General features: G+C 41.2%; 1 protein-coding gene across 3 annotated transcripts in view; it reads left to right on the forward strand.

The window, feature by feature from the left end:
* The window catches only part of VIT (vitrin), a 167,014-nt gene that overhangs the window by 70,894 nt on the left and 69,426 nt on the right, over positions 1-26,694 (forward strand). For all 3 annotated transcript variants that reach the window (XM_053589777.1, XM_053589778.1, XM_053589779.1), the window contains exons 3-4: positions 2,531-2,596; positions 24,517-24,673. In XM_053589777.1, coding sequence (XP_053445752.1) covers positions 2,531-2,596; positions 24,517-24,673 — 223 coding nt within the window. The remainder of the gene's footprint in view (positions 1-2,530; positions 2,597-24,516; positions 24,674-26,694) is intronic.

A 26,694-nucleotide genomic window follows, 5' to 3' on the forward strand; every position in this document is an offset into this window, starting at 1 on the left:
GAAAAAACCCAAGTGCCCATTGATCCACGAATGGATTAATAAATTGTGGTATATGTACACCATGGAATATTATGCAGCCTTAAAGAAAGATGGAGACTTTACCTCTTTCATGTTTACATGGATGGAGCTGGAACATATTCTTCTTAGTAAAGTATCTCAAGAATGGAAGAAAAAGTATCCAATGTACTCAGCCCTACTATGAAACTAATTTATGGCTTTCACATGAAAGCTATAACCCAGTTATACCTAAGGAGGGGGGAGGGGGAGGGGGGCGGAGGGAGCGGGATTGGTAGGATTACACCTGCGGTGCATCTTACAAGGGTACATGTGAAAGTAAATGTGGAATGTAAATGTCTTAGCACAATAACTAAGAAAATGCCAGGAAGGCTATGTTAACCAGTGTGATGAAAATGTATCAAACAGTCCATAAAACCAGTGTATGGTGCCCTCTGATCGCATTAATATACACAGCTATGATTTAATAATAATAATAATAAAGAAATTTAAAGACAGGAAAAAAATGGGCAAGTGCATACATCCAAGAGGTATTTTTTTTTTTTTTTTTTTTTGTAGAGACAGAGTCTCACTTTATGGCCTTCGGTAGAGTGCCATGGCCTCACACAGCTCACAGCAACCTCCAATTCCTGGGCTCAAGCGATTCTCTTGCCTCAGCCTCCCGAGTAGCTGGGACTACAGGCACCCGCCACAACGCCTGGCTATTTTTTGGTTGCAGTTTGGCCGAGGCCGGGTTTGAACCCGCCACCCTCGGTATATGGGGCCAGCGCCCTACCGACTGAGCCACAGGCACTGCCCCAAGAGGTATTTTTTAAAAGGACCCTTCCACAGATACTAAGAAAGTAGCAAATTATACATACTTCTCACCTACTTAGTCTAATATACTTATCCACCACATAAGAAGTTTTGGTCCACAACAGACCAGGAGTCCCATAAAACTGTAATGGAACTGAACAATTCCCATTGCCTAATGATGTCCAAGCCATCCTTATAGAGAGCAACATGTTGCACTCGTGTTTGTAGTGATGCTGGTGTAAACAAACTGAGTGTGCTGCCAGTCGTGTGACTGTATAGCACAGACAGTTATGTACAATCATGATACTGGGCAATGATAATGGAAGCAGATGACTAGGGCACTCGTTAGTGCATACTATACTATACTGTCTTTCCATCATTATTTAAGAGTGTATTCTCTCTACTTATTTAAGAAAAAAAGAATAAAAAGCCTCAGACTGGTCCTTCAGGAAGTCTTCCAGAAGGCATTGTCATCACAGGAGATGACAGCTACATTGACTGTTATTGCCCCTGAAGACCCTCCAGTGGATAAGATGAGGAAGTGGAAGACGGTGATATTGATGATCCTGACCCTATGTAGGCCTAGGCTAAAGTGTGTCTTTGTGTCTTAGTTTTTATTTTATTTATATATTTATTTATTTGAGACAAGAGTCTTACTTTGTCACCCTGGGTAGAGTGCCATACTATCATAGCTCACAGCAACCTCAAATTCTTGGGCTCAAGTGATTTTCTTGCCTCAGCCTCCCTAGTAGCTGGGACTACTGACTCCTGCCACAATGCCCAGCTATTTTTAGAGATGGGGTCTCACTCTTGCTCAGGATGGTCTCAAACTCCTAACCTCAAGCAGTCCACCCACCTTAGCCTCCCAGAGTGCTCAGATTATAAGCATGAGCCATGGCACCCAGACCCTGTGTCTTAGTCATTAAAGAAAAAGTCTAAAAAGTAAAAACTAAAATAAAGTTTTAAAGTAGAAAAAAGCTCATGAATGATAGAAAGAAAGAAAATTCTTTGATACAGCTATACAAAGTATGATTTAAGCTAAGTAATAGCTTAATTACAATTACAAAATCTTTTGTAATTCTTTATTACAAAAGAATCAAAAAGTTAAATGGAATACTATTTATAAAGTGAAAAAGATATAGGAAGCTAAGTTTAATTTATTAAAGAAAATATTTTTTATAAATTGGTGTACCTTAAGTGTACAGTATTTATAAAGTCTGCAATAGTGTACAGGAATGGTCAAGGCCTTCACATTCACTCACTGATTCATCCAGAGAACCTTCTAGTCCTACAAGCTCCATGCTGCAGTATATAGGTATACCATTTTAAAAATCTTGTATATTGTATTTTTACTGTACCTTTTTAATGTTCATATATATTTAGACACATGAATACTTCCCACTGTGTTACAGTTGCCTACAGTGTTCAGCACAGTAACATGCTGCACAGTTTTGTAGCTTAGGAACAATAGGCTACCCCACGTAGCCTAGGTGTGAAGTAGGCTAGAGCACCTAGGTTTGTGTAAGTACCCTCTACTATGTCTGAGCAATGAAATCATCTAGCAATGCATTTTTCAAAACACGTCCCTGTCATTAAGCAGTACATGACTGAATAGGGGAATATTAATTCCATCATTAAGAAGCTTTTTTTGTACAATCAAAGCAAATGAGAAAAGGTAAAATAATGTTGATTAGATTTTTTGTGTATTTTCTTCATGTAGTTTTGCTGGTGACTGGAATACACTCAAATAGAGACGTGACTAAGAAGATTAAAAGACTCAAGTTCAGTAAGTAAAATTGCAATTCCTCACTGGTAGAAGGCTTGTTTTTCCCTATCACATGTGGAGGGTTGTTACACATCTTTTAGATAACATGGAAGGTCGTTTTTTGTTTTGGTTTTGGTTTTTGTCTCTATATCAATCACTTTCCACTCAGATTAATTTGTAGTGAGTCTTATTCATCACCAACCTCATTCCAAAAAGTATTTGAGATAGGAGTGCTCATTTTAGGGTAAAAATTATGTGGTTTCCCTGCACTAGAAAAATTTAAAATACACATACAAAGACCAGGCAATGCTATGTCTCCATGGCTAAGTTAACTGAACAGGTATTTCCCTGCCACTGACATGCTGTCTAGATTCCCCATACCAGAAAAATTCAGTCTGGCTAATGCAAAGTTTCAGAAAATGTTCCCATCTTCTAACATGCTCTGGAATCAAAAGGTAAGTCTTACAGAAAAGCCCATCCCATGAGATTTCATCCCCATCAAAGGAAAAAGAAAAAATAAGATACACTTTGGGTGATCTATCATTTAAGATTAGATGACAGAAAATCAAAAATAATAGTCATTTATATAATACTGAGGTTTCTTTCTCTCTCCTATAAACATAGTCAATTTGGGCTCTTATGGAAACTTCACAAACTTCAGGGACCCAGACTTCTTTCTGTCTTGTATTTCTGCCATTCTCAACATGGCCCCCTACTCATTGTTCAAAATGGCTGCCCCAGCTCCATCCATCATGTCTATATTCCAACCAGTAGGAAGGCATATACTAGCTCACTTTAAAGATACATCGAGGAAGTTGAATGTACTCCTTCTACTTAAATAGCATTGGCCAGCAGTAAGGTAGGGTGGGAAATGTCTTGAGTCTAAACATACACAAGACTTGTCAAAAGTAAGGGGTTCTGTTACTGGAAAAGAAGGGAGAAAGGGATAATGGGAAATAACTAGCAGGACAGGACACAGATGAAAAATCTCACACTTAAATATTGTGAGTACTCTGGGGTATCTGGATCCAAATTTATAAGCTTGGTAGAAGCTTGAATTAAGGTGTATTTATCAAGAACCACGAAAAAAGGCTTTAGATATAGTCAATGTTCTCTGCTCTCCACAACTGAAACTTTCTTTGTAAGCATTAAACTTAGGTGCCTTGAATTCAGCAATACTAACCATCTGAAATAAAAGAGATTTGCTGCACACAACCACTGTTTCTCCTTCTGCTCTTTTAAACTGTCCATGTGAGATTTCCTGTTGAAATGAGACCAAAAGGGCAATCGTCCACAGCCTCCTAGGCTGAAATACTAAAAAGGAATCCTTTGTTTATTTATTTCTGTCAGGACCCAGAGCCAAAAGGACCAGTCCTCAGGCAGATGTGTGTTCAAAACCTTGATTGGGTTAATGTGGAGACAAATGAACACCCAAGTACAAATTCCTCTGGGCTGTTTCCAGTATCTTCATTAACTCATATACAAAAATCATGTAATCAAAAAGGTTCCACGATTACCATGACAACAGTTTGCAGGGACTATGAAAGTCTGTGCTAAATGACCCAAGGGCAAACCTCTTTGAGAGATCTCAAATGGATTGTATTTCTGATATGCTAAATTCTAGCCGTATTCTCAAAATCTCCCTAGTGATGCAGCACATTTGAGTCAATAAATGCATGAGGTCTTTTCGCTAATTAGAAACTCTGGCACAATCATTAAATAAGGAAAAAAGATACAATGAAAGTAATCGGATGTTCCCAAACCATGGATATATCTGATTCTTGACCTCAAGAGTATTTCCAAATCATAGCCTATAGCTTGAGGCCAAAGTAATTTTCATTTTTCTATTCAACATTGTCTGTCTGCTGCTGGGGAGGCGACTAATTAAAAGGAAGCTATGTCATTTGTTCAACAAGTATTTATTGAGTGTGGACCGTGTTTTAGGGACTGTGTTAGGCACCTAGATACAACAGCAATCGGTGCTCAGTCGATGCCCTCACAGAGCTCACACTCTAGAAAGGAAGAAAGACAAGTCGACGAGGCAAGAATACTGTCTTGTATAAGGGCTAGGATGAGGGGAGCTATAGGTACTCCAAAAGTATGGAGAATAAAATCGGGCTGGGCGAGTATTTTATGAGGAGGACCCCCGGGGCAATTGAAGCAGCTTCAAAAATACACTACTGGGACATGATCAAACTAAAAAGCTTCTGCACAGCCAAGAATACAGTAAGTAAAGCAAGCAAACAGCCCTCAGAATGGGAGAAGATATTTGCAGGTTATGTCTCCGACAAAGGTTTAATAACCAGAATCCACAGAGAACTCAAATGCATTAGCAAGAATAGAACAAGTGATCCCATCTCAGGCTGGGCAAGGGATTTGAAGAGAAACTTCTCTGAAGAAGACAGGCGCGCGGCCTTCAGACATATGAAAAAATTCTCATCATCTTTAATTATCAGAGAAATGCAAATCAAAACGGCTTTGAGATATTATCTAACTCCAGTAAGATTAGCCTATATCGCAAAATCCCAAGACCAGAGATGTTGGCGTGGAGGTGGAGAAAAGGGCTGGTGGGAATGCAAATTAACACATTCCTTTTGAAAAGATGTATGGAGAACACTTAGAGATCTAAAAATAGATCTGCCATTCAATCCTATAATTCCTCTACTAGGCATATACCCAGAAGACCAAAAATCATATCATAACAAAGATATTTGTACCAGAATGTTTATTGCAGCCCTATTCATAATTGCTAAGTCATGGAAAAAGCCCAAGTGCCCATCAATCCACGAATGGATTAATAAATTATGGTATATGTACACCATGGAATGTTATGCAGCCTTAAAGAAAGATGGAGACTTTACCTCTTTCATGTTTACATGGATGGAGCTGGAACATATTCTTCTTAGTAAAGTATCTCAAGAATGGGAGAAAAAGTATCCAATGTACTCAGCCCTACTATGAAACTAATTTATGGCTTTCACATGAAAGCTATAATCCAGTTATAACCTAAGAATAGGGGGAAGGGAGAAAGGGAGGGGAGGGAGGGGGAGATGGGCAGAAGGAGGGGGATTGGTGGGATTACACCTGTGGTGCATCTTACAAGGGTACATGTGAAACTTGGTAAATGTGGAATGTAAATGTCTTAGCACAATAACTAAGAAAATGCCAGGAAGGCTATGTTAACCAGTGTGATGGAAATGTGTCAAACGGTCTATGAAACCAGTGTATGGTGCCCCATGATTACATTAATGTACACAGCTATGATTTAACAAAATAAAAAAGTAAAAAAAGTATGGAGAATAAGCTGTGTATCTGGGAGGGCTTCCTGGAGGAAATGACGCATATATACTGATTCTGGAAGGCAAATACAGATTGGCAGGCAAAGATGGGGAGAAAAGAGTGTTATAAACAGGCCAGAGCCTGAAGAGTAGAAAGAACTGCAAAGTAATCCAACGTGGCTGAAACACGAAGTGGGAGGTGAACATGTTGAGGTCAAAAACATAGGCACCCGATGGTAAAGGGCTTTACGGCTATGTCCAGTTCTCTGGATTTCATCACAAGTTCAAGGGTGAGTATCTCAGTGTGAGTTATTGTAGTTGCAATTAGCAGAAATCCAAAGCCAATTTTGTTAAACAAAAAAGGGGATTTGGGCACGACAGGAAGTAGCTTGCAAAGCTTGAGGCAGGAAGGCGGATGGAACTCCCCAGGAATGGACCCCAGATGGAAAGGCCTCAGGAACTGGCACCTCGGCTTCTCTTTGCACATCTGCGTCTCTGTCTGTCTGTTGGTCTGTCTGCCTCTCTCTCTCTCTCTCTGCAGAGCATGTCTCTCAGTCCTGATCCTGAGAGGAAGAGAATCTATTTGCATCAGTATAGGCTGGCTAGGGTCCACCACTGTGTTAGAGATATACTAGGGAAATGAAATAGTCCTGCCAAAAGCAAAGCCCTTTGCATCAATATATAAAGAAAGGAGAGAGAGAACGCAATTTGCTAGTAAGTAAGCATTACAGATTTACGCACACACATTGGTAGCATGAAAGTGTATCCAAACCATGCACAGAACTTCACACATTTCTGTAATAAGGTGGAAGACAAGCAATGATAACTTCTCTTCTCTTCTTGAGCAAGGAATGCAGGCACCTCAAAAACACCTGGAGACCCCTGAACTCATCATCCTGGAGGTGAGTTCACAGATCCCAGGGTCAGAGGCCAGAGACCTTGCATTGTGAAATCAAAAGGTTGGCCTTCTCTCAGCCTATTTCAGCTTCAAGGAAACTCCCTGAGAGGAGAGGGTCCTCTCCGATAAACAACAGAAGTCTGACTGTCTTATAGCTATGGTTGATACCTCAAAATACATCTTACAGAGAGCTACTGGAGGGTTTCAAATGGAAAGTGAACTTGTAAAACCAAGAAAGTGACTTGGCTTCAGCAAGAAAGTGGACTAGGTTGGTGGTTCGGACCTTTTGTCTCACCCTCCCCAGAACTCCTGGGTCAGAAACTCTAAGGGTGGAGCCCCATACTCTGGGTTTTAACAAGCTCTCCAGATGATTCTGATGCCTTGTAAAATTTGAGAACCAGTAAGATCAGAGAGAGAACAGAGATTAGGGCTACTGATAGATACGAATGTGAAATCATTTAGGTGGTTTCTTTTCCATGACTTCCAACTTCTCTGGAAGACCTCAAATTTCACCCGTGTTTTTTCAAGACTAAAGGTCTTCACAACCCAAGGAGGAGGTAATCTGTTAGAGTTGGGCAGCGAGCTGCTTCCTGGCTCCTGCTACGCATGTCCTAGGCTCTTGAGGATCTGGGGCCACCATTTGGCACAGCCAGGTTTGAAACTCAGGTCTGAGTGTAGTGCAACCCCAGACCTTTCCCCAGTGGCCTCCTCCCAAGCTAAGTGAGACTATGGAGTGGAGTGTCTGTTGTCAGGGGGCAGATGAGGGTGTTGGATGATCAAGGGCTGACAGAACAGAGTGGAAGAGACATGAAGAAAGCAGGAAAAGGCGAAGCACATGGTGTCTTCCTTGGGCCTGGCTTGAGAATGCCTGCCACACAGGACATCGGTGCTGCCTACTCAGTAGTTGCCATTGTTCTTGGCAGTCATTGCTTTCTCTCCTCTCTACTTTCCCTTCTTCTTCCTTTCTTTTCCTTCTCATCCCCCTTTCCGTCTTTGCATTACTTTGGTCTGCTCATGCCCCTTCCCCTGCTGTCTTTGTGAACCTTGCTTAGCTCCTCTGGGAGCCCCTCGGACCAGAAAGGTAGTAAGTACTTAAGAGTGTGTTGAAAATAATCTGGCATGGAGGCTTCACGAAGGAGAAAAGCAAAGACGAAAAAAGCAATTGGACAAATTCTCACAGCTCTACTCCCCAAACACCGACAGCATCATACCTTTCAAGCTGACATTTTGCTATCATGAACACAGTTGTATTGGGTACAATTTAATCTCATCATATTTGACTTATAACATTATTTTCTAAATTAAATTAAGTCTGACTCCAAACTGCCAATTGCTGGAGGTCAGGGGTGGAATTCAAATTCCATAATTATAGGATCGTCCTCCTTCCCTGCCCCAGTTTTCCTAGAAGGCTTATACAAATTCAGGAAGGTCTGCTAAGCTGCTCAGAGACCATGCCTGTGTTATCTCTGGAAGTTGGGCTTCCTGGGGATGCTGGCAGAGGTGTGGCAGCCCCATAGCTAAGTGTCCACACCAAAATACATCACACCAGGAACAGTTCTAATGTTGTGCTCTTCCAAGCCTGTTGCTAAGTAATGGGAACATTCCTTGTTGGAACTTAACCTTCCCACTCCCACCTTCCCAGTCTTAGAAGAACATTTCAAGTACAGGTCTATTAAGTACAGATACTCCTCAATTTACGAAGGGGGGATGTCCCAATAAACTTAGAAAATATTCAAGTAAAAAATGCATTTAATCCTAGCATTCTGGGAGGCCAAGACAGGTGACTGCTTGAACTCAGGAGTTCGCTATCAGCCTGAGTAAGAGTGAGACCCTGTCTCCACTAAAAAAAAAAAGATTAGCCAGGCATTGTGGTAGTTACCTGTAGTCTTAGCTACTTGGGAGACAGAGGCAGGAGGATCGCTTAAGCCCAGGAGTTTGAGGTTGCTGTGAGCTATGATATCACAGCACTCTACCCAGGGTGACAGAGTGAAACTCTGTCTCAAAAAAAAAAATGCATTTAATACTCCAATAAACCCATTGCAAAGCCAAAAATTTGTAAGTCTCTCTCACTGTTTGGGCTGAACAAGCCAAATCCTCTCAAGGGGGATTTGGAGAGTCTAATTCCCAAAACCTGGAGGGAGAGTTGTCTTTGACAATTCTGCCCTCTCTCCTGTAAACTTCAGCTCCAGAGGTAGGAGAAACATGAGCCTGTAGTAAATAGTAAAAGGGAAAAATTATAAAGGCAATAAACATAAGTTAATGACTTAATAACTTAGCCTGCTTAATAAAGTAACCTACTGTATAGTCCTGGGTAATGTTTACCTTACTGCACTAATGAGAGTTTCACCACTTCATTTTTAGAGGTGACTTTTTCAAGGCTCTCATTTTCTAATACGTCTTGAAGCCATACATCTAACCTTACCTTGGCAGTAGCTTTAGTCAGCACAAACCTACTCAAGCAGTTTCTAATGAATTACCAAAATGTGGCTGCATTTCTCTTAATTGTTTAAGGCTACAAGCAACGATTGAAGGATATGGATGTGTTCTTAACACTATTACGAGTGTTAGGGTGAGTGTTAGGGTGGGTTAGGACCCAGCAGGCAATACTAATGCAGTCACAGTACCTTACAAATTCTGAGGATAATTTCATGGTTGTGTAGGTTACATATTCAAACACACTCTTCAACTCATGAGCTTTTCAGCCGATACTGTAATAAATACATCTGTGTTTCCACATAAATTATATCTACCAAAGGCTCCACAACAATCCCTGCCTGGCAGAGTGTCTGTGCTAGAGGGAGAAAAGTTTTCAAGTTGCAAAATCTCATCGATAGCTTTTCCACACATTAAGAAGCCCTGGAAGAGCCCCAGAAGCAATGGCCTTAGTCCAAAGCAGTGCCAGGTGAGTAGGCATTATGCAGACAGGAGCATCGATGACTAACTTCATATAACATGTCACAATTTGCCTGTCCTGCAAAATCTGTTACTTGGGTGAGCATCTGATCTTGTAGCAGAGTAAATACAAGAATGCAAAGAAAAGCTTTCCTGGACCCAACCCCCATTCCCAACATACACCCAGAAAAGGTTAGATGCCTCCTGTGTGCACTGAACCTCCTCTGTCAAGTACAGATGCTCCACAACTAATGAAAGGGTTATATCCCAAAACACTTAGAAAACATCTAAGCAAAAATTCATTTCCCCTAATAAACTTGATAAACCCACCTTAATACCAAAAAGTCATAAGTCATACCATCACCATTCAGGGAACTTCTGAAGTTACTATTATTCTAAGAGCTTTTCAAAAAATTCATCCATCTGGAGGCGGAGCAAGATGGCAGCCTAGTAACAGCTTCCTTGCATCTGGGCACCGTGAGTCTGGGGAGATAGGACTCCAGGCATCTCTGGCTGGTGGGATCTGCCTATCATCACCCCTGAGACGATACAGGGAGTCAGCGAGAGACTTCTGGACCCCAAGAGGAGGATTAAAACAGCGGAAAACCGGCAAGTGGTCACGTGTGTTCAATCCGTCTAAACCCGCCCACAACTGTAAGTTCAGTAGCAGCGAGACTGCAAACCAGAAAGGCCTTACCTGTGAACTGTTTTGGTGTCTTTGGACTTGGCACTCAGCTGAACTGCCTTGGGGAGAGCCTGAGCGGGAGTGCGGAGAACTTTGGCCTTTGTCTAGGGCCCCAGTCTGAGCCGCTGAGCCAGATGGAGCTAATAGTGTTTGGCTCTGGGTCACAGGCAGCCATTGTGAGTGATCTGCCTGGGCAAGCTCCGCCCTCAGGGTCACAGAGCTAGAATTGGGTGGGAGCTGGTAACCCAGTGACCAAGTAGCCTAAGGGCGGGGTCTGAGCCGCTTTGCAGCCCTAATCCTCGGGGGCAGAGGGAGACCAGTTTTGGCACACTGGGTAAGTGGATAGCCACTTCAGCAGTGATTCCAGCGACAAGCACTTCCCTGGGAAAGCTTCTGCTCAGCAAGTGAATAAGCTCAAAGTGCCTTTTAAGTGGGCTGAAGAGAGATTTAGGGTGTCTACCTGCTGGGGTTTGAGAAACTAGCAGCTTCCAGTCGTATCAGAACTGTGATTAACATTTCATACCCCAGAAGACCACGTGTTGCCCAGACAATATTCAATAACACATATACATACTGCTTTGTTTTTGGTTGTGGTTTTTTTTTTTTTTTTTTTTTGGTTTGGTTGTTTTTTTTGTTTATTTTGATGTTGTTGATGTTCTTTTGTTTTTTAAGTTCAACCTTTTCCATATAGATCCTTTTTCTTTCTCAATTTTTGTACTTTAATTATAATTTCCCATTGCTGCCTATTTCAATAATTAGAACTTCATTTTTGTTAGTGTTTCTACCGCTATTATTTGCTTTTCACCCAATTTGATCTCGTAAAGTTTTCTGTGTGCTTGTTTTGGTTTGATTTATAGCATTTTTGTCTTTCCTCTCTACTTGGTGGAGGTGGGGTACTGTGTCTGATCAGGTTAGCAAAGAGCTGCAGACCTCACGGGAACCACCCAACTGGGCACCTCCAGAAGGTGGGTTTTTTTAAGGTTGTATCAAAGTACCCTACTGTACACCTATATTGCTCTGTCTCCCTCTTTCTGTGCCTCTCTTCTTTTTGTCAATATTCCTTTTACCCACCCCCTCTCCTTTCTCTATTTTTCTTTTTTTTTTTTCTTAACACTCAGTCCTCCTTTCTTTCATCCCTTTTTTGCTCTTCAACCTTCTCACCCTCCTGGTCCTGTAACCCTTAGTCCACAGGCACGAGAAGTTAAAGGGCAAGAGGAAGTGAAAGGAAAATTAGGGCAAGGAAACAGATAAAAGAAATCACTCATGAGGAAGAATCAGCAGAAAACTCCAGGCAACATGAAAAACCAGTCCAGAACAACCCCACCAAGGGACCATGAGGTAGCTACTGCAGAGGATTCCACCTATAAAGAAATGTTAGGGATGACAGAAAGGGAATTTAGAATACACATGTTGAAAACAATGAAAGAAATGATGGAAACAATGAAGGAAACTGCTAATAAAGTGGAAAATAACCAAAAGGAAATTCAAAAACAGAATCAAATAAGAGATGAAAGATATGAAGAATATAAAAAGGATATAGCAGAGCTGAAGGAAATGAAACAGTCAATTAGGGAACTTAAAGATGCAATGGAAAGTATCAGCAACAGGTTAGACCATGCAGAAGAAAGAATTTCAGAGGTAGAAGACAAAGTTTTTGAGATAACTCAGATAGTAAAAGAGGCAGAAAAGAAGAGAGAGAAAGCACAACGTTCACTGTCAGAATTATGGGACTTTATGAAGCGTTCCAACCTACGAGTTATAGGAATTCCAGAAGGGGAAGAAGAATGCCCCAGAGGAATGGAAGCTATACTAGAGGATATTATAAAAGAAAATTTCCCAAATACCACCAAAGATTCTGACACACTGCTTTCAGAGGGTTATCGGACCCCAGGTCACCTCAACTCTAACCGAGCTTCTCCAAGACACATTGTGATGAACCTGTCCAAAGTCAAGACAAAAGAAAAGATTCTGCAAGCTGCCAGGAGTGAGCACCAGTTGACCGACAGGGGAAAATCCATCAGAGTGACTGCAGACTTCTCTAATGAAACTTTCCAAGCAAGAAGACAATGGTCATCTACATTTAATCTACTTAAACAGAACAATTTCCAGCCCAGAATTCTGTACCCTGCTAAGCTAAGCTTCAAAATTGACGGAGAAATCAAATCATTTACGGATATACAAACATGGAGGAAATTCGCCACAACAAGACCAGCTCTACAGGAAATACTTCAACCTGTTCTGCACACTGACCACCACAATGGATCAGCAACAAAGTAAGAACTCAGAAATTAAAGGACAGAACCTAACCTCCACACTGATGCAAAAGATAAAACTAAGCAATGGACTCTCACAAAATAAGACGAATAGAATACTACCACACTTATCAATTATCTCAATAAATGTTAATGGCTTGAATTCCCCACTGAAGAGACATAGATTGGTTGACTGGATTAAAAAACACAAGCCATCCATTTGCTGTCTGCAAGAAACACACCTGGCTTCAAAAGACAAATTAAAGCTCCGAGTCAAGGGTTGGAAGACAATTTTTCAGGCAAATGGCATTCAGAAGAAAAGAGGAGTTGCAATCTTATTCTCAGATACATGTGGATTTAAAGCAACTAAAGTCAAAAAAGACAAAGATGGTCACTTTATATTGGTCAAGGAAAAATACAACAAGAAGACATTTCAATTCCAAATATTTATGCACCCAATTTAAATGCTCCCAGATTCTTGAAGCAGACCTTACTCAGTCTGAGCAATATGATATCTGATAATACCATAATAACAGGGGACCTTAACACTCCTCTTACAGAGCTGGACAGATCCTCTAAACAGAAATTAAACAAGGATATAAGAGATTTAAATGAGACCCTAGAACAACTGTGCTAGATAGACGCATATAGAACACTCCATCCCAAAGATAAAGAATATACATTCTTCTCATCACCCCATGGAACATTCTCCAAAACTGATCATATCCTGGGACACAAAACAAATATCAAAAGAATCAAAAGAATTGAAATTTTACCTTGTATCTTCTCAGACCATAAGGCACTAAAGGTGGAACTCAACTCTAACAAAAATGCTCGACCCCACCCAAAGGCATGGAAGTTAAACAATCTTCTGTTGAATAACAGATGGGTGCAGGAAGAAATAAAACAGGAAATCATTAACTTCCTCAAGCATAACAACAATGAAGACACAAGCTACCAAAACCTGTGGGATACTGCAAAAGCAGTTTTGAGAGGAAAATTCATTGCTTTAGATGCCTACATTCGAAAAACAGAAAGAGAGCACATCAACAATCTCACAAGAGATCTTATGGAATTGGAAAAAGAAGAACAATCGAAGCCTAAACTCAGTAGAAGAAAAGAAATATCCAAAATCAAATCAGAGATCAATGAAATTGAAAACAAAAGAATCATTCAGAAAATTAATGAAACAAGGAGTTGGTTTTTTGAAAAAATATATAAAATAGATAAACCATTGGCCAGACTAACGAGGAATAGAAAAGTAAAATCTCTAGTAACCTCAATCAGAAATGATAAAGGGGAAATAACAACTGATCCCACAGAGATACAAGAGATCATCTCTGAATACTACCAGAAACTCTATGCCCAGAAATTTGACAATGTGAAAGAAATGGATCAATATTTGGAATCACACCCTCTCCCTAGACTCAGCCAGGAAGAAATAGAGCTCCTGAACAGACCAATTTCAAGCACTGAGATCAAACAAACAATAAAAAATCTTCCAACCAAAAAATGCCCAGGTCCAGATGGCTTCACTCCAGAATTCTATCAAACCTTCAAGGAAGAGCTTATTTCTGTACTGCAGAAATTGTTCCAAAAAATTGAGGAAGAAGGAATCTTCCCCAACACATTCTATGAAGCTCACATCACCCTGATACCAAAACCAGGAAAAGACCCAAACTAAAAGGAGAATTTCAGACCAATCTCACTCATGAATATAGATGGAAAAATTCTCAACAAAATCCTAGCCAATAGATTACAGCTTATCATCAAAAAAGTCATTCATCATGATCAAGTAGGCTTCATCCCAGGGATGCAAGGCTGGTTTAACATACGCAAGTCCATAAACGTTATCCACCATATTAACAGAGGCAAAAATAAAGATCACATGATCCTCTCAATAGATGCAGAAAAAGCATTTGATAAAATCCAGCATCCTTTTCTAATTAGAACACTGAAGAGTATAGGCATAGGTGGCACATTTCTAAAACTGATTGAAGCTATCTATGGCAAACCCACAGCCAATATTCTACTGAATGGAGTAAAACTCAAAGCTTTTCCTCTTGGAACTGGAACCAGACAAGGTTGTCCTCTGTCACCTTTACTATTCAACGTAGTGCTGGAAGTTCTAGCCAATACAATTAGGCAAGACAAGGGAATAAAGGGAATCCAAATGGGAGCAGAGGAGGTCAAACTCTCCCTCTTTGCTGACGACATGATCTTATACTTAGAGAACCCCAAAGACTCAACCACAAGACTGCTAGAAGTCATCAAAAAATACAGTCATGTTTCAGGATATAAAATCAATGTCCACAAGTCAGTAGCCTTTGTGTACACCAATAACAGTCAAGATGAGAAGCTAATTAAGGACACAACTCCCTTCACCATAGTTTCAAAGAAAATGAAATACCTAGGAGTATACCTAACAAAGGAGGTGAAGGACCTCTATAAAGAAAACTATGAAATCCTCAGAAAGGAAATAGCAGAGGATATTAACAAATGGAAGAACATACCATGCTAATGGATGGGAAGAATCAACATTGTTAAAATGTCTACACTTCCCAAAGCAATCTACCTATTCAATGCCATTCCTATCAAAATACCAACATCGTACTTTCAAGATTTGGAAAAAATGATTCTGCGTTTTGTATGGAACCGGAAAAAACCCCGTATAGCTAAGGCAGTTCTCTGTAACAAAAATAAAGCTGGGGGCATCAGCATACCAGATTTTAGTCTGTACTACAAAGCCATAGTGCTCAAGACAGCATGGTACTGGCACAAAAACAGAGACATAGACACTTGGAATCGAATCGAAAACCAAAAAATGAAACTAACATTTTACAACCACCTAATCTTTGATAAACCAAACAAGAACATACCTTGGGGAAAGACTCCCTATGCAATAAATGGTGTTGGGAGAACTGGATGTCTACATGTAAAAGACTGAAACTGGACCCACACCTTTCCCCACTCACAAAAATTGATTCAAGATGGATAAAGGACTTAAATTTAAGGCATGAAACAATAAAAATCCTCCAAGAAAGCATAGGAAAAACACTGGAACATATTGGCCTGGGGAAAGACTTCATGAAGAAGACTGCCATGGGAGTTGCAACAACAACAAAAATAAACAAATGGGACTTCTTTAAACTGAAAAGCTTCTGTACAGCTAAGGAGACAGTAACCAAAGCAAAGAGACAACCTACACAATGGGAAAGGATATTTGCATATTTTCAATCAGACAAAAGCTTGATAACAAGGATCTATAGAGAACTCAAAGTAATCCACATGAAAAAAGCCAACAATCCCATATATCAATGGGCAAGAGACATGAATAGAACTTTCTCTAAAGATGACAGACGAATGGCTAACAAACACATGAAAAAATGTTCATCATCTCTATATATTAGAGAAATGCAAATCAAAACAACCCTGAGATATCATCTAACCCCAGTGAGAATGGCCCACATCACAAAATCTCAAAACTGCAGATGCTGGCGTGGATGTGGAGAGAAGGGAACACTTTTACACTGCTGGTGGAACTGCAAACTAGTACAACCTTTCTGGAAGGAAGTATGGAGAAACCTCAAAGCACTCAAGCTAGAACTCCCATTTGATCCTGCAATCCCATTACTGGGCATCTACCCAGAAGGAAAGAAATCCTTTTATCATAAGGACACTTGTACTAGACTGTTTATTGCAGCTCAATTTACAATCGCCAAAATGTGGAAACAGCCTAAATGCCCACCAACCCAGGAATGGATTAACAAGCTGTGGTATATGTATACCATGGAATACTATTCAGCCATTAAAAAAAATGGAGACTTTACATCCTTCGTATTAACCTGGATGGACGTGGAAGACATTATTCTTAGTAAAGCATCACAAGAATGGAGAAGCATGAATCCTATGTACTCAATTTTGATATGAGGACAATTAATGACAATTATGGTTATGGGGGGAAGCAGAAAGAGGGAGGGGTGGGGCCTTGGTGTGTGTCACACTTTATTGGGGCAAGACATGATTGCAAGAGGGACTTTACCTAACAATTGTAATCAGTGTAACCTGGCTTATTGTACCCTCAATGAATCCCCAACAATAAAAAAAAAAAGAAAAAAAAAAGTTTAAATCAGAAAAAATACATATATATTTTTTTTCAAGAGAGAAAAGCATTAGGTGTCCAAAGGTTAAAAAAAAAAAAAATTCATCCATCTTCTCAGCAAGACCAAAGGCACCATGAAGATAAAATTAGTGCTCATTGAGTAATTGCTAGATGTATGTACAAATGAACAAGCGAAGCCACTGTAAAGTGAAGTAAAATGTGGTAAGTTCTACATAAGAGTAACAAACAAGGAATCTACAATAGGACTTGTACTGGTTTCATAAAAGAATGTTCAAGACTAGTCATGAAAAATACATAGAATTTTCCAGAGGTGAGTGGGAGGGCTTTCCAAGTGGATTAAACCCAGATATCCTGGGGAGGTAGAGGTGAAGAAGCAGCGAATGGCCTGGTCAGGTTTAGGTGTCAGGGCGTCAAGGAGGTGCAGTCAGAAGGTGAGTTAGGACCCACCAGGCAATGCCAAGCTGAGCTTTTTTCCTTTGTCGTTGACTAAAGGGTGGGGACTCCTGAGGGTTTTCTGAGCAGAAATTTAGTGATGAAAACAACATCAGATAAACTAGATAGTCTCCACCAGCAGTGAAGCTACAACTGGATTTCCATTACATTGGAGTCTGTTGAAATGGACAACTTGAGGGTGAAATGTACACCTTGTAGTTTACAGAGTTCTCTTCAACAAGTTACTGTTAATACCTTCTAAGGCACGGAAAGACTTTTACAATCAACACTGAGAGGATGGGTGATTCCTGAACCTACTTCCCTGAGCATGAAGAGGCCATTGTTCAGTGCATCGGATACTGATGAAAAAAAATATGGCTCTGTGGTTACAGGATTTGGTATAACATACACACAGCTTCTTGGGGAGGTTTATAGGTAGCAACTTGTAAGTAATCCCCAGGTTTGCTTACTTCTTGGACACCTGATACCAATACCAGTGTGTTCTCCACACAAATTTCTGTGTGTGCCTTTCTCAGACCATGAGAATGAAAAACAATTCTAGCTTTCCTGATGTGTGGGTGGACAAGGTGGCAGGTTCTCTCTCTGCATTACAGATTTTCACTTGGGTTAACTTTACCATGACAATTCTCAGAAGTAAAAGGAAAACAACACAAAGGAAAATCACACTAGAAGCATCGTTGCAGGTATCTGGGGTGGAAGCACAGAAGCGTGCACGCACACAGACACGCACACACTCTCATGCACACGGCCTATTTGCCAGACAACCCCACATTCACCCACTAGTGGTTGTCAACAGTCTTCAAGTTCAGTAAGGCCCTGTAAGATTAGGGTAGAGAAAGAGCAATCTACCTTCTTTTCAGTCATGGGACAGGCAACCCGGTGGACCTGGCAAAGCTTTGTGTTTATACCCAGAGGACCTGAGTTCAGGTCCCTGGCTCTGCCACTTCCTTGGTACTTGAGCTTGAACAAGTCAACTTGCCTCCGTGGAAAAGGGAAAAAACAAATCTTTCATGGTTTTGTAAGGATCAAGTGAAAGAATGAGCATTAGGGTCCTTGTAAATTCAAATATGTTATTTTTTGAGACACAAACTTCTGCAGCTGCCCAAAAGCATTGCCATCAATTACCCTCTGTCATCCAATCACTCCTTCATCATGTCCTTCTAAGAGACAGGGATAAAGGCATTTTTCTCAAGCCTGGCAAAATCATTGATTAGAAGGACCAATCTTCTTAGGGTTTTTGACATGCTTAAAGCTTGAGCTTTAAGTTATCTGCTAAAACATGTACCTTTACTACATTTGTCTTTATGAAACTATTTCCATTGCATGTCCTATGCTCCCCTCCCCCACAAATGTTTCTTATCTAAATTCCTCTTGGGAAATTTTTTATGAATAAGGGAAATATTTTTGAGCCCCCAGTGCTGCACATGTTCTTGGCAAAGGCTTGACTCAGGTAAGATCATGGTACGGCATTAGAATCAAACATATTGGGATTCAAATGCAGCTCACCATTAACCATAGCTGTTATTTCATAATCTAGATGATATCCCAATGTTAGAGTGTCCCCATGGCTAAGATTAAATCTATATAAAAACCAATCCTATGATCTTTATCGAAAGTCTGGAGCTCTCCCCCAGATTTCTAGAGAATCCGCAATTTCTTTCCTTCTGATTTTCTCAGCTTAGCCACTCCTGGGTTCTAATGACACTCCTGTCCTGTCTGCCCTGTGGCTCAGCTTCTTCACTAACCTCTACCAAAAAATACCCCTACATCCATTATTCTGTCATATTTTAGACCCTTTTCTAATTTTCAAGGCAAAGGAAGGGGTTGCCTCCAGGAATACACGGCCATCCACCAGCATGTCATCACACCCTCACCCTCTCCCCTCCCATCTCATGCTCCACCCTCCCTCTCTCATACCACAAACTTATTCCAACGTAGACTCTCTCCCTTTTGCCTCTCTGAACAGTTCAGCTCATGCACAGGCCCTTGAAAGCTCAGTATTTTTATCAAAAAATTTCTTCTGGGAAGAATATTGTGCTATCCTGAAAAAAACTCTACCAAAGTCTCATTCACACTTGCCATCTTGGTCACAGTGGGACTCTGAGTTCCTCTAGCCCACGTGATCTGATCCCTGCTGACTCCCAGACCTCATAATGGACTGTCTCCCTCTCGCTCACTACGCTTCCGGCTCCCTGGCTCCTTGGTGCTCTTCAAACCACCAAGCCCATTCTTACATCAGGGCTTATGCCTGGCTCTCCCTTCTGCTGAAAGGTCCTCATCCCAGTCCTACACCAGCTAGCACCTTCTCATCCTTCATGTACCAGGGGCAGGAGATTAAGTAGAGAAGAGGACAGGGCCCAAATCCTGTAGGGGTTGTAGACCATCTTAGAGAACTTGGACACTATTCTAAGGTCAGTAAGAAGCCTATGGAGGGTTTTGAGTAGGAGAATTATGAAATCTGGTGACATTTCTCAAAGTACCACGCTGACTGCTCAATGGAGAAAGGAGTTGGGCAAAGGGTGGGCAAGTGTGGAAGGAAGGAAGAAGAGAACACAGGAGGTCACTGTTTTCAATGACAGACCAAGATAGGGGTTGAGAGAAACAGCAGATTTAGAAATAAAATGACAAAACCTAATGGATTGGTTTCATTTATTCATTCAGTCATCCAGCAGACATTCTATTGAACAGAAGTGAATGAAGTAGACAAAAATACCTGCCCTCATGGAGTTGATATTCTAGTGGATGGATGAAGATGTAACTAGAATCAGGACCTTAAAAGCAGTTGCATTTAAACAGGTGGAAGGAAAGAGTGTTCCAGGTCTGGGAAATGATTCTAGCTAACTCTGCAAGGCAATGTGCATTTAGAAAGTACCAGAGGCAATACTGAAAAACCCTGAAGTTCCATAGAAGGGACTATGTAAAGAATTTAAGGATTTTAGAATTATCCTAAAGGCAGAAAAAGCTATTGGCGGTTTTTGAGCAAAGACTCAATATGATCAAAAACTGTTTAAGAAAAATGGAAAAGAAAGCTTTGCAAAAGAGCTTGCTACAAAGGAAAAATTAACATGACCTTGCATGTCAAGATCAAGAAGACGGATGCATTCATCTTCAAATTAATGGTCATTTTTATTTCATTAAACTAACAATGTTTTGCATAATTATCTTAAAATAGGATTTTACTGTAATTAAATATCACAGTCCCACAAAATTTAAATTAACATAAAAATTTTTCATATATACACGCTTTTATGCTTTTATAATTCTTCCTCATTAAAAAACATTTAAAAATAAAAAATTCTTCCTTGTTAATAGACATAAGGTAAGTTTACAATGGCCCTTCTCCAACTGATAAGAGAAGAAAGTTTGTGTTCCAGAATCAACGTGGCGTGTCTGGGATCACTGAAAAGATGAATGGGGAAGTAAGAAACATAGAGGTCAATTCGAGCTCTACAGAATTGGCTTACTGTCTGTGACAATAATCACTGCTATTAACACAGGCAGGAGACCCAAACCACTGCAAAAACATTTGCAATTCTTCCTCTAAGATTCCAGTTTTGCACCTAAATGGCCAATCAGGTAGTACAAGGTTTCTGTTCTGAGCTGAGACGCTGTGAGATCAGTGCAGCAGACATTTGTGCCCCAGGGAGGTAACCTACAGTTCTGTAAGGTTTGCAAGCGATTCTTCTCTTTTCTCTGTGGTTGATTTCAAGGGCCACTGGGAAGGAATCTTTGGGAGATACCCAGTATGCTAATGTGAGCTCTGACCTGAAAGTGATTGCAACTATGCAAAGGCAAGGTGACCCAAAGAGCACAAAGGGAGGAGCAGAGCAGCAAGCCAGGCAAAAAGTTTCTCTGCAAAGGCTCCACTAAAGCAGGTGTGGGCTTCCCCCCAGCTCTCTGTCACTTCAGCCCGGGGTTTCCCGCACTGCCACCATCAGCTATCAACTCAGGAAGAAATGGAAGAGGCTTTTGTCTTGCTTTCTCCAAATGTTCCTGGGACCAAACCTTTCTAGAACTTGTAACTAACTACTCACCAGAGGTTCACAGTGGGGAGACAGCACACCCCTTTGACCATCTGTGCTGGCATCTGCTAGTATCTTCCTGCTCCCTTCAGACCTAAGAACGATACTCTTGAGCTGCCTTAATTGAGCCTTTCTTCGTGGGAGAAGTCTGATTTCTGCACCTTGGAGATAAAACCCAAAGGGGAGAGAAAGGAGATATGAAAATGAACCTTAACGGCAAAAGAGAAAAAAGAAAAACCTAAGCTGTACACATTGAATAGTTCAAAAACATTCAGAGGAAATGCAAAGATAAATCATTTTGCTTGGGCCTTAAGTGGAGAGGTAGAAGATTCTTTGACAGTTACAAAAAAGCAGACTACCTCACAAATAATGGGAGAATACTGTGAAGAAGTAAACTGTGGTTTCCATATTCTTAAAGAAGAGCTGCCAGAAACATACAAATAGCTGCTTTTTCCTGGCTAGATGTAGACATTATACTTTTTAACGATTTTTGCAATTACCCTGCAAAATGTAATTAGTTCACTTTTCAGCTTAATTCTCTGTACAAAGTTAACAAATATTTGACCCTTAGCCACACTTTCCCATTGCTCCTTGTTCTTCCAAAGTGCATGAGCATTTGTTTGTGATTTCAATTCCCCCCTTTGAGAAAAATTAATGAGTTAATGCATCAATTTTGCAGATAAACTTGGGTGCAGGTAAAGCAGGTCTTATTTAAGGTATTTCTCAGGGGGTTGTTTACAATTAAAAAACAAGACAAAATAAACAAACAAAAAACAAATGACTCTTTAAAGAGGGGATTGATTAGCAGAAAGTAAAATATTCCCATGTGACATTTTCCCTGGTCTTTTAAACCAACTATTTCATGGGAAAGCCGATGGCATGTACTGTGTCTTTTTTTTTTTTTTTTTATTGTTGGGGATTCATTGAGGGCATGTACTGTGTCTTGACCATGGTATAATACTCATGCAATAAGCTTCCAGAGCCTCATTTACTCAGCCCCAAAAGATTTAGTTGGGCGACCGGAGATCCAAACTTTCAGAGTGCCAATGTCACATCAAAATTTAATCCCAGTTTACGGACCTTGTCACCTCCTGTTTTAAAGAACTACAAACCAAAAAGAAATCTTTCCTTTTCATCACTTCTAAGGGAGGAGATACTTTTGGGAGAGGAGTGATCTGCTAAAGGGAAGGGATCAAACAATTAACAAATATAAAGAGAGACTACACTGGCATCTTCGGCGCAAGATTTGCCTTAAAAAAAATAATACTCTGAGCTTCAAAATAGTAAATGTAGCCTCCAGTATCAGAAAAGAATGAAAGGTAAAAAAGAAATAGCTGGAGAGGAGGAAACCTCTGGTGGGGAGCATGAAACCACAAAACTGTTTTAAGCACAGTGCTCTGCTTCTTAATGCAAACCACAAATTGCTTAAGCCTGTGATCAAACTCGGCCTTGTGGTTCCCAGGAGAAGTTCCATGCTGGCCCAGCCCTGAGTGGCAAAGATTTTCTGGGAGGGGTGTTTAAGAAAAGAGCAGGAATACTAACTTCAGCTGCTGTCCTTCCAGCCTGAATGAAATGCAACTCTGCTCATTCAGGTACATAAGGGTTAAGAAGAAGAAGAATATGCTATTTGGATACAGCTGGAAGCCATTAGCAACTCTGAGACCATCTCAGCAACCCAGTTAAGAGGGTGGGTGGCCTGGCAGAGTGCCTGAATCCCTGTGTAATCACAGACTCCTAGCACTGGGAGGGGATTTATTTCTGCCTCCCACTCGATGTCAAAATCCCCCCTTCCACTGCTCAGCCTCTGTTTTCTCCAATGGCCCACTCACTGAGGCAGCCCATTCCTTCCAGAGCAACTTCAATTCCTAGAAAGTTCTTCTTGGCAAAATTTTCCCTTCTAGAAAGTCTACCCTTTAAGTTCTAACCCCTCTGGTGTCATAGCATACAACAGTCCTGCTTGGGAAGACAACTACTGGTTCCCTCCAAATTCTTCCCTTCTTGCAGCCAAATGACCCCTTCCTGCAAATCATGCCTTTCATTTGGCCGTTTCCAGACCCCTCTGGAGTCTTTGGACTGTACTCATGTTTCAGAGTCCCTTTTGGTGAAGGATGGGGCCCAGAGCTGAATGCCTCCCCAGATGGAAGGGTACCAGTACAATGTCATCCAGAGGACCTTTTCCTTCAGGAGGTTTGGAGGGAAAATCTTTGCAGGAAAGATGCAGCCCTGCTTGCTCCCTTTCAGATACTGTCACTTGAGCAGCTCCTCCACCTCAGCCCCAGGAAAGCTCTTTGGGGTAGCATCAGCCTGGGAGTAGCAGTAATGAAGCTGCAAAGGAGGGAGGAAAGAATAAATGGCCTCCTCTGGAACCTGAGCAGAGGAGCTGCCAGCTTTCCACCAAGTGTTGAGCCAGATGAGAAAAGATCACACCCATTATGACCCCAGGTCTAGGTCTAAAGGATCCCCTAGGACAGCAGATCTCAACCTGTGGGTCGTGACCCCTTTTCACAGGGGTCGCCTGAATACATCCTGTATATCAGATATTTACATTACAATTCATAATAGTAGCAAAATTACAGTTATGAAGTAGAAACAAAAATAATTTTATGGTTGGGAGTCACCACAACATGAGGAACTGTATTAAAGGGTGGCGGCGTTAGGAAGGTTGAGAACCACTGCCCTAGGATGAAGACAAAAGATCCGTTTTATTACACATCTTCTCTGTCCAAAACCCTTTGCATCCCACATCCTGCACAGAACACAAGCATCAAGCCTCCTTCACTGGCCTAGCTCTACTGATCCACCATCATCCCTCCAGGCTCCAGCATGGAGCCTCTGCCCAGCAAGCCAACTTCGTCCAGCCCATTCTTACCAGACTGACTCCAAGGACCATGTTCCCCTGGTTTTCCCTTCCTGGAATACCTTTCCTTTGTCCTATAAAGTTGTCTGAGAGTTTTCTCTTTTCCTGAACTAGCTAAAGAGCATCTAAAAAACCAGTACTCCCCTGCCTTTGACTCAGGATTACACTTCTGACCATTGGAAATGGGTCTTTTCCCAGAGTTCTCTTCACCAGTTATCAGTTACCTGAATAAGCACTGGAATCAGCCTTTTGTTTTTGTTCTCAGGGGGTTAAATGCAATAGATGATCATTGTTATTCTTTGAGTCTGGGGAATGTCCTAATTACATCTTTGCTTTCATTATATGGAGGGGACGCAGGGTCAGCTCAGGCTTTGGCTTTCAGAGATTAAGTAAATAAACAATTTGACCTAACAGAGTCTCCCCCACCTCCCAGATAAGCTGATACCACAGGTGTCATTTTGACCTCATTTTGTATTCACAGATGTGCCTCAGATCAACTGTGATGTCAAAGCTGGAAAGATAATCAATCCTGAGTTCATTGTGAAATGTCCAGCAGGGTGCCAAGACCCCAAATACCACGTTTATGGCACTGACGTCTATGCATCCTACTCCAGTGTGTGTGGTGCTGCGGTGCATAGGTGAGTGGCTCTGAGCTACTCATAGCTAGAGATCAGGGTGCTGGTGGAGCCTCACCCACCCAAAGGGTTGCAGTGATTTGTAGGCAAAAATGTACAAATTTCACCAAGCATCCTGCATCTTTTTATTATTATTATTATTATTATTATTAAGACAGCGTCTCACTTTGTTGCCCTATGTAGAGTGCTGTAGCATCAAGCTCACAGCAACTTCAAAGTCTTGGGCTCATACAATTATCTTGCCTTAGCCTCCCTAGTAACTGGGACTACAGGTGCCCACCACAACGCCCAGCTGGTTTTTGTTTGTTTGTTGTTTACCAGACCCGGGCTGGGTTCAAACCCACCAGCCATGGTGCACGTGACTGGCACCCTAACCACTGAGCTAAGGGTGCCCAGCCTGAGCATCCTGCATCTTATATGTCAACCCTGCCCTGGAAGGGAGACCCAGAAGCCATGCATGGAGTTCAGCAACTTTCACAACACTCTGCAAAAAGGATGGCTGACTCCTCTTCACACCTCGATGGGGAGAGGAGAAGTCTACTCCCATGTGCTTATGAAAGGAGACCAACGTTCTTGATGATAGAAAGCTTTTTTTTCTACCTGTATGTGCTGAGTAAGAAATGATAGGGATGTGACCAAGGAAGGTCCAGAAGTAGGAAGAAATATCACAGCTGTGGTGATGTCCTGGGGACAAATGCAGATGGGAGAAATGAGAAGAAGGGTGTGGGTGAGCTGGTCAGCTGTTGATCCGGGATCCAGGAAAGAGGATAGGAGGTGCAGCATGCTTTGGACAAAATCATTGCCTGAGTGAGGAGAGGCAAAAGTGACCTTCACCAAATCCTCATCCCTTTTGTTTAAGTTTGGAGTCAAACTTATTACAAATATCTTTGAAATAAGGCTAATGTGTATGTGCGAAGCCTTTCCCCTACATTGAGGGTAGAAATATGGGTGTTTAAGGGAAGAGTTATATCTTGATGTGTTTGTATTGTTATAAATGATGATTTAATAAGTTTAAAGCCAATATTTAATTATTATAAATATGTTAAAAATTAAATTAATAGAATGATTACAGATGATGGGCAAGGGGAACAGAGATAGGAGGGAAGTGGATCAGAGAAAAGCAGGTACACATTCAGATTACAGGACCTATGCTGAGAAATTCAAAGTCTGTTGCAAGAGCGACAGCTTGAAGTCTGGCCTTTAAAACAGACTGTCATGCTGGAACTTTCCCTTTCCCCCAGTGTGACTTGTCCTCAAGGGCACTGGGAGGCCAGGCTCCTGCAGGTGAGACTACTCTCTCAGGGGGCTGGGCAGATTTAGGAGAGGAGGTGGTAAGGCACTGAAGTCAACACAAACACTTTGATCTCATAGGAGAGAAAAAAATCTCTCAGGGAGGTGAGGGGAAAGTGCCCTTCCCCTCCCATTTCTCAATATGGCAAGACACCTGACTGCCCACAAGACTTCCCAGAGACTTAATTACTCATCTTGGAGTCTAATTGGGGTCAGCTTTGACATCCTATACCTGGACTGTGTTCCTGTTCTAGACTTTATGTTAAGATCAAAAATAACATAGAGTGTTAAAGATAAGAAATAAATCAAAACAATTAAGACAGTTAAAGGAATAGTTAAAAAATACAAGTCCAACAAGGACCATGATGTAAGAGTTCAGTCTCCCTCCATTTTACGTATGCAATAAAAACAGAGCTAGCCTGAAGTGAGGGGACACCACTAGTCCTCACACACGCCTTGGAGGTGGCCAGTCTCCCAACCCAACTCTTCAAAACATTTCTCTTTGTATCTTGACTATTCATTTTCCCCTCATCCTCTCATCTCCACCAGGCACTGGGAGGGAACTCACCACATAGTTTGGGGCTGGTCCATAACACTACGCTATCTCATTTAATTGTGATAATGGTTCTATGCAGTATCTACTACTATTAAACACATCTTAAAGATGAAAATGGGTTTGATAGCTTTACTAAAGCCACATAACCACATAATTAAAACATGTCAGAGCGGACTGG

This window comes from Nycticebus coucang, chromosome 4, assembly GCF_027406575.1.
Source record: "Nycticebus coucang isolate mNycCou1 chromosome 4, mNycCou1.pri, whole genome shotgun sequence".
NCBI lineage: Eukaryota > Metazoa > Chordata > Mammalia > Primates > Lorisidae > Nycticebus > Nycticebus coucang.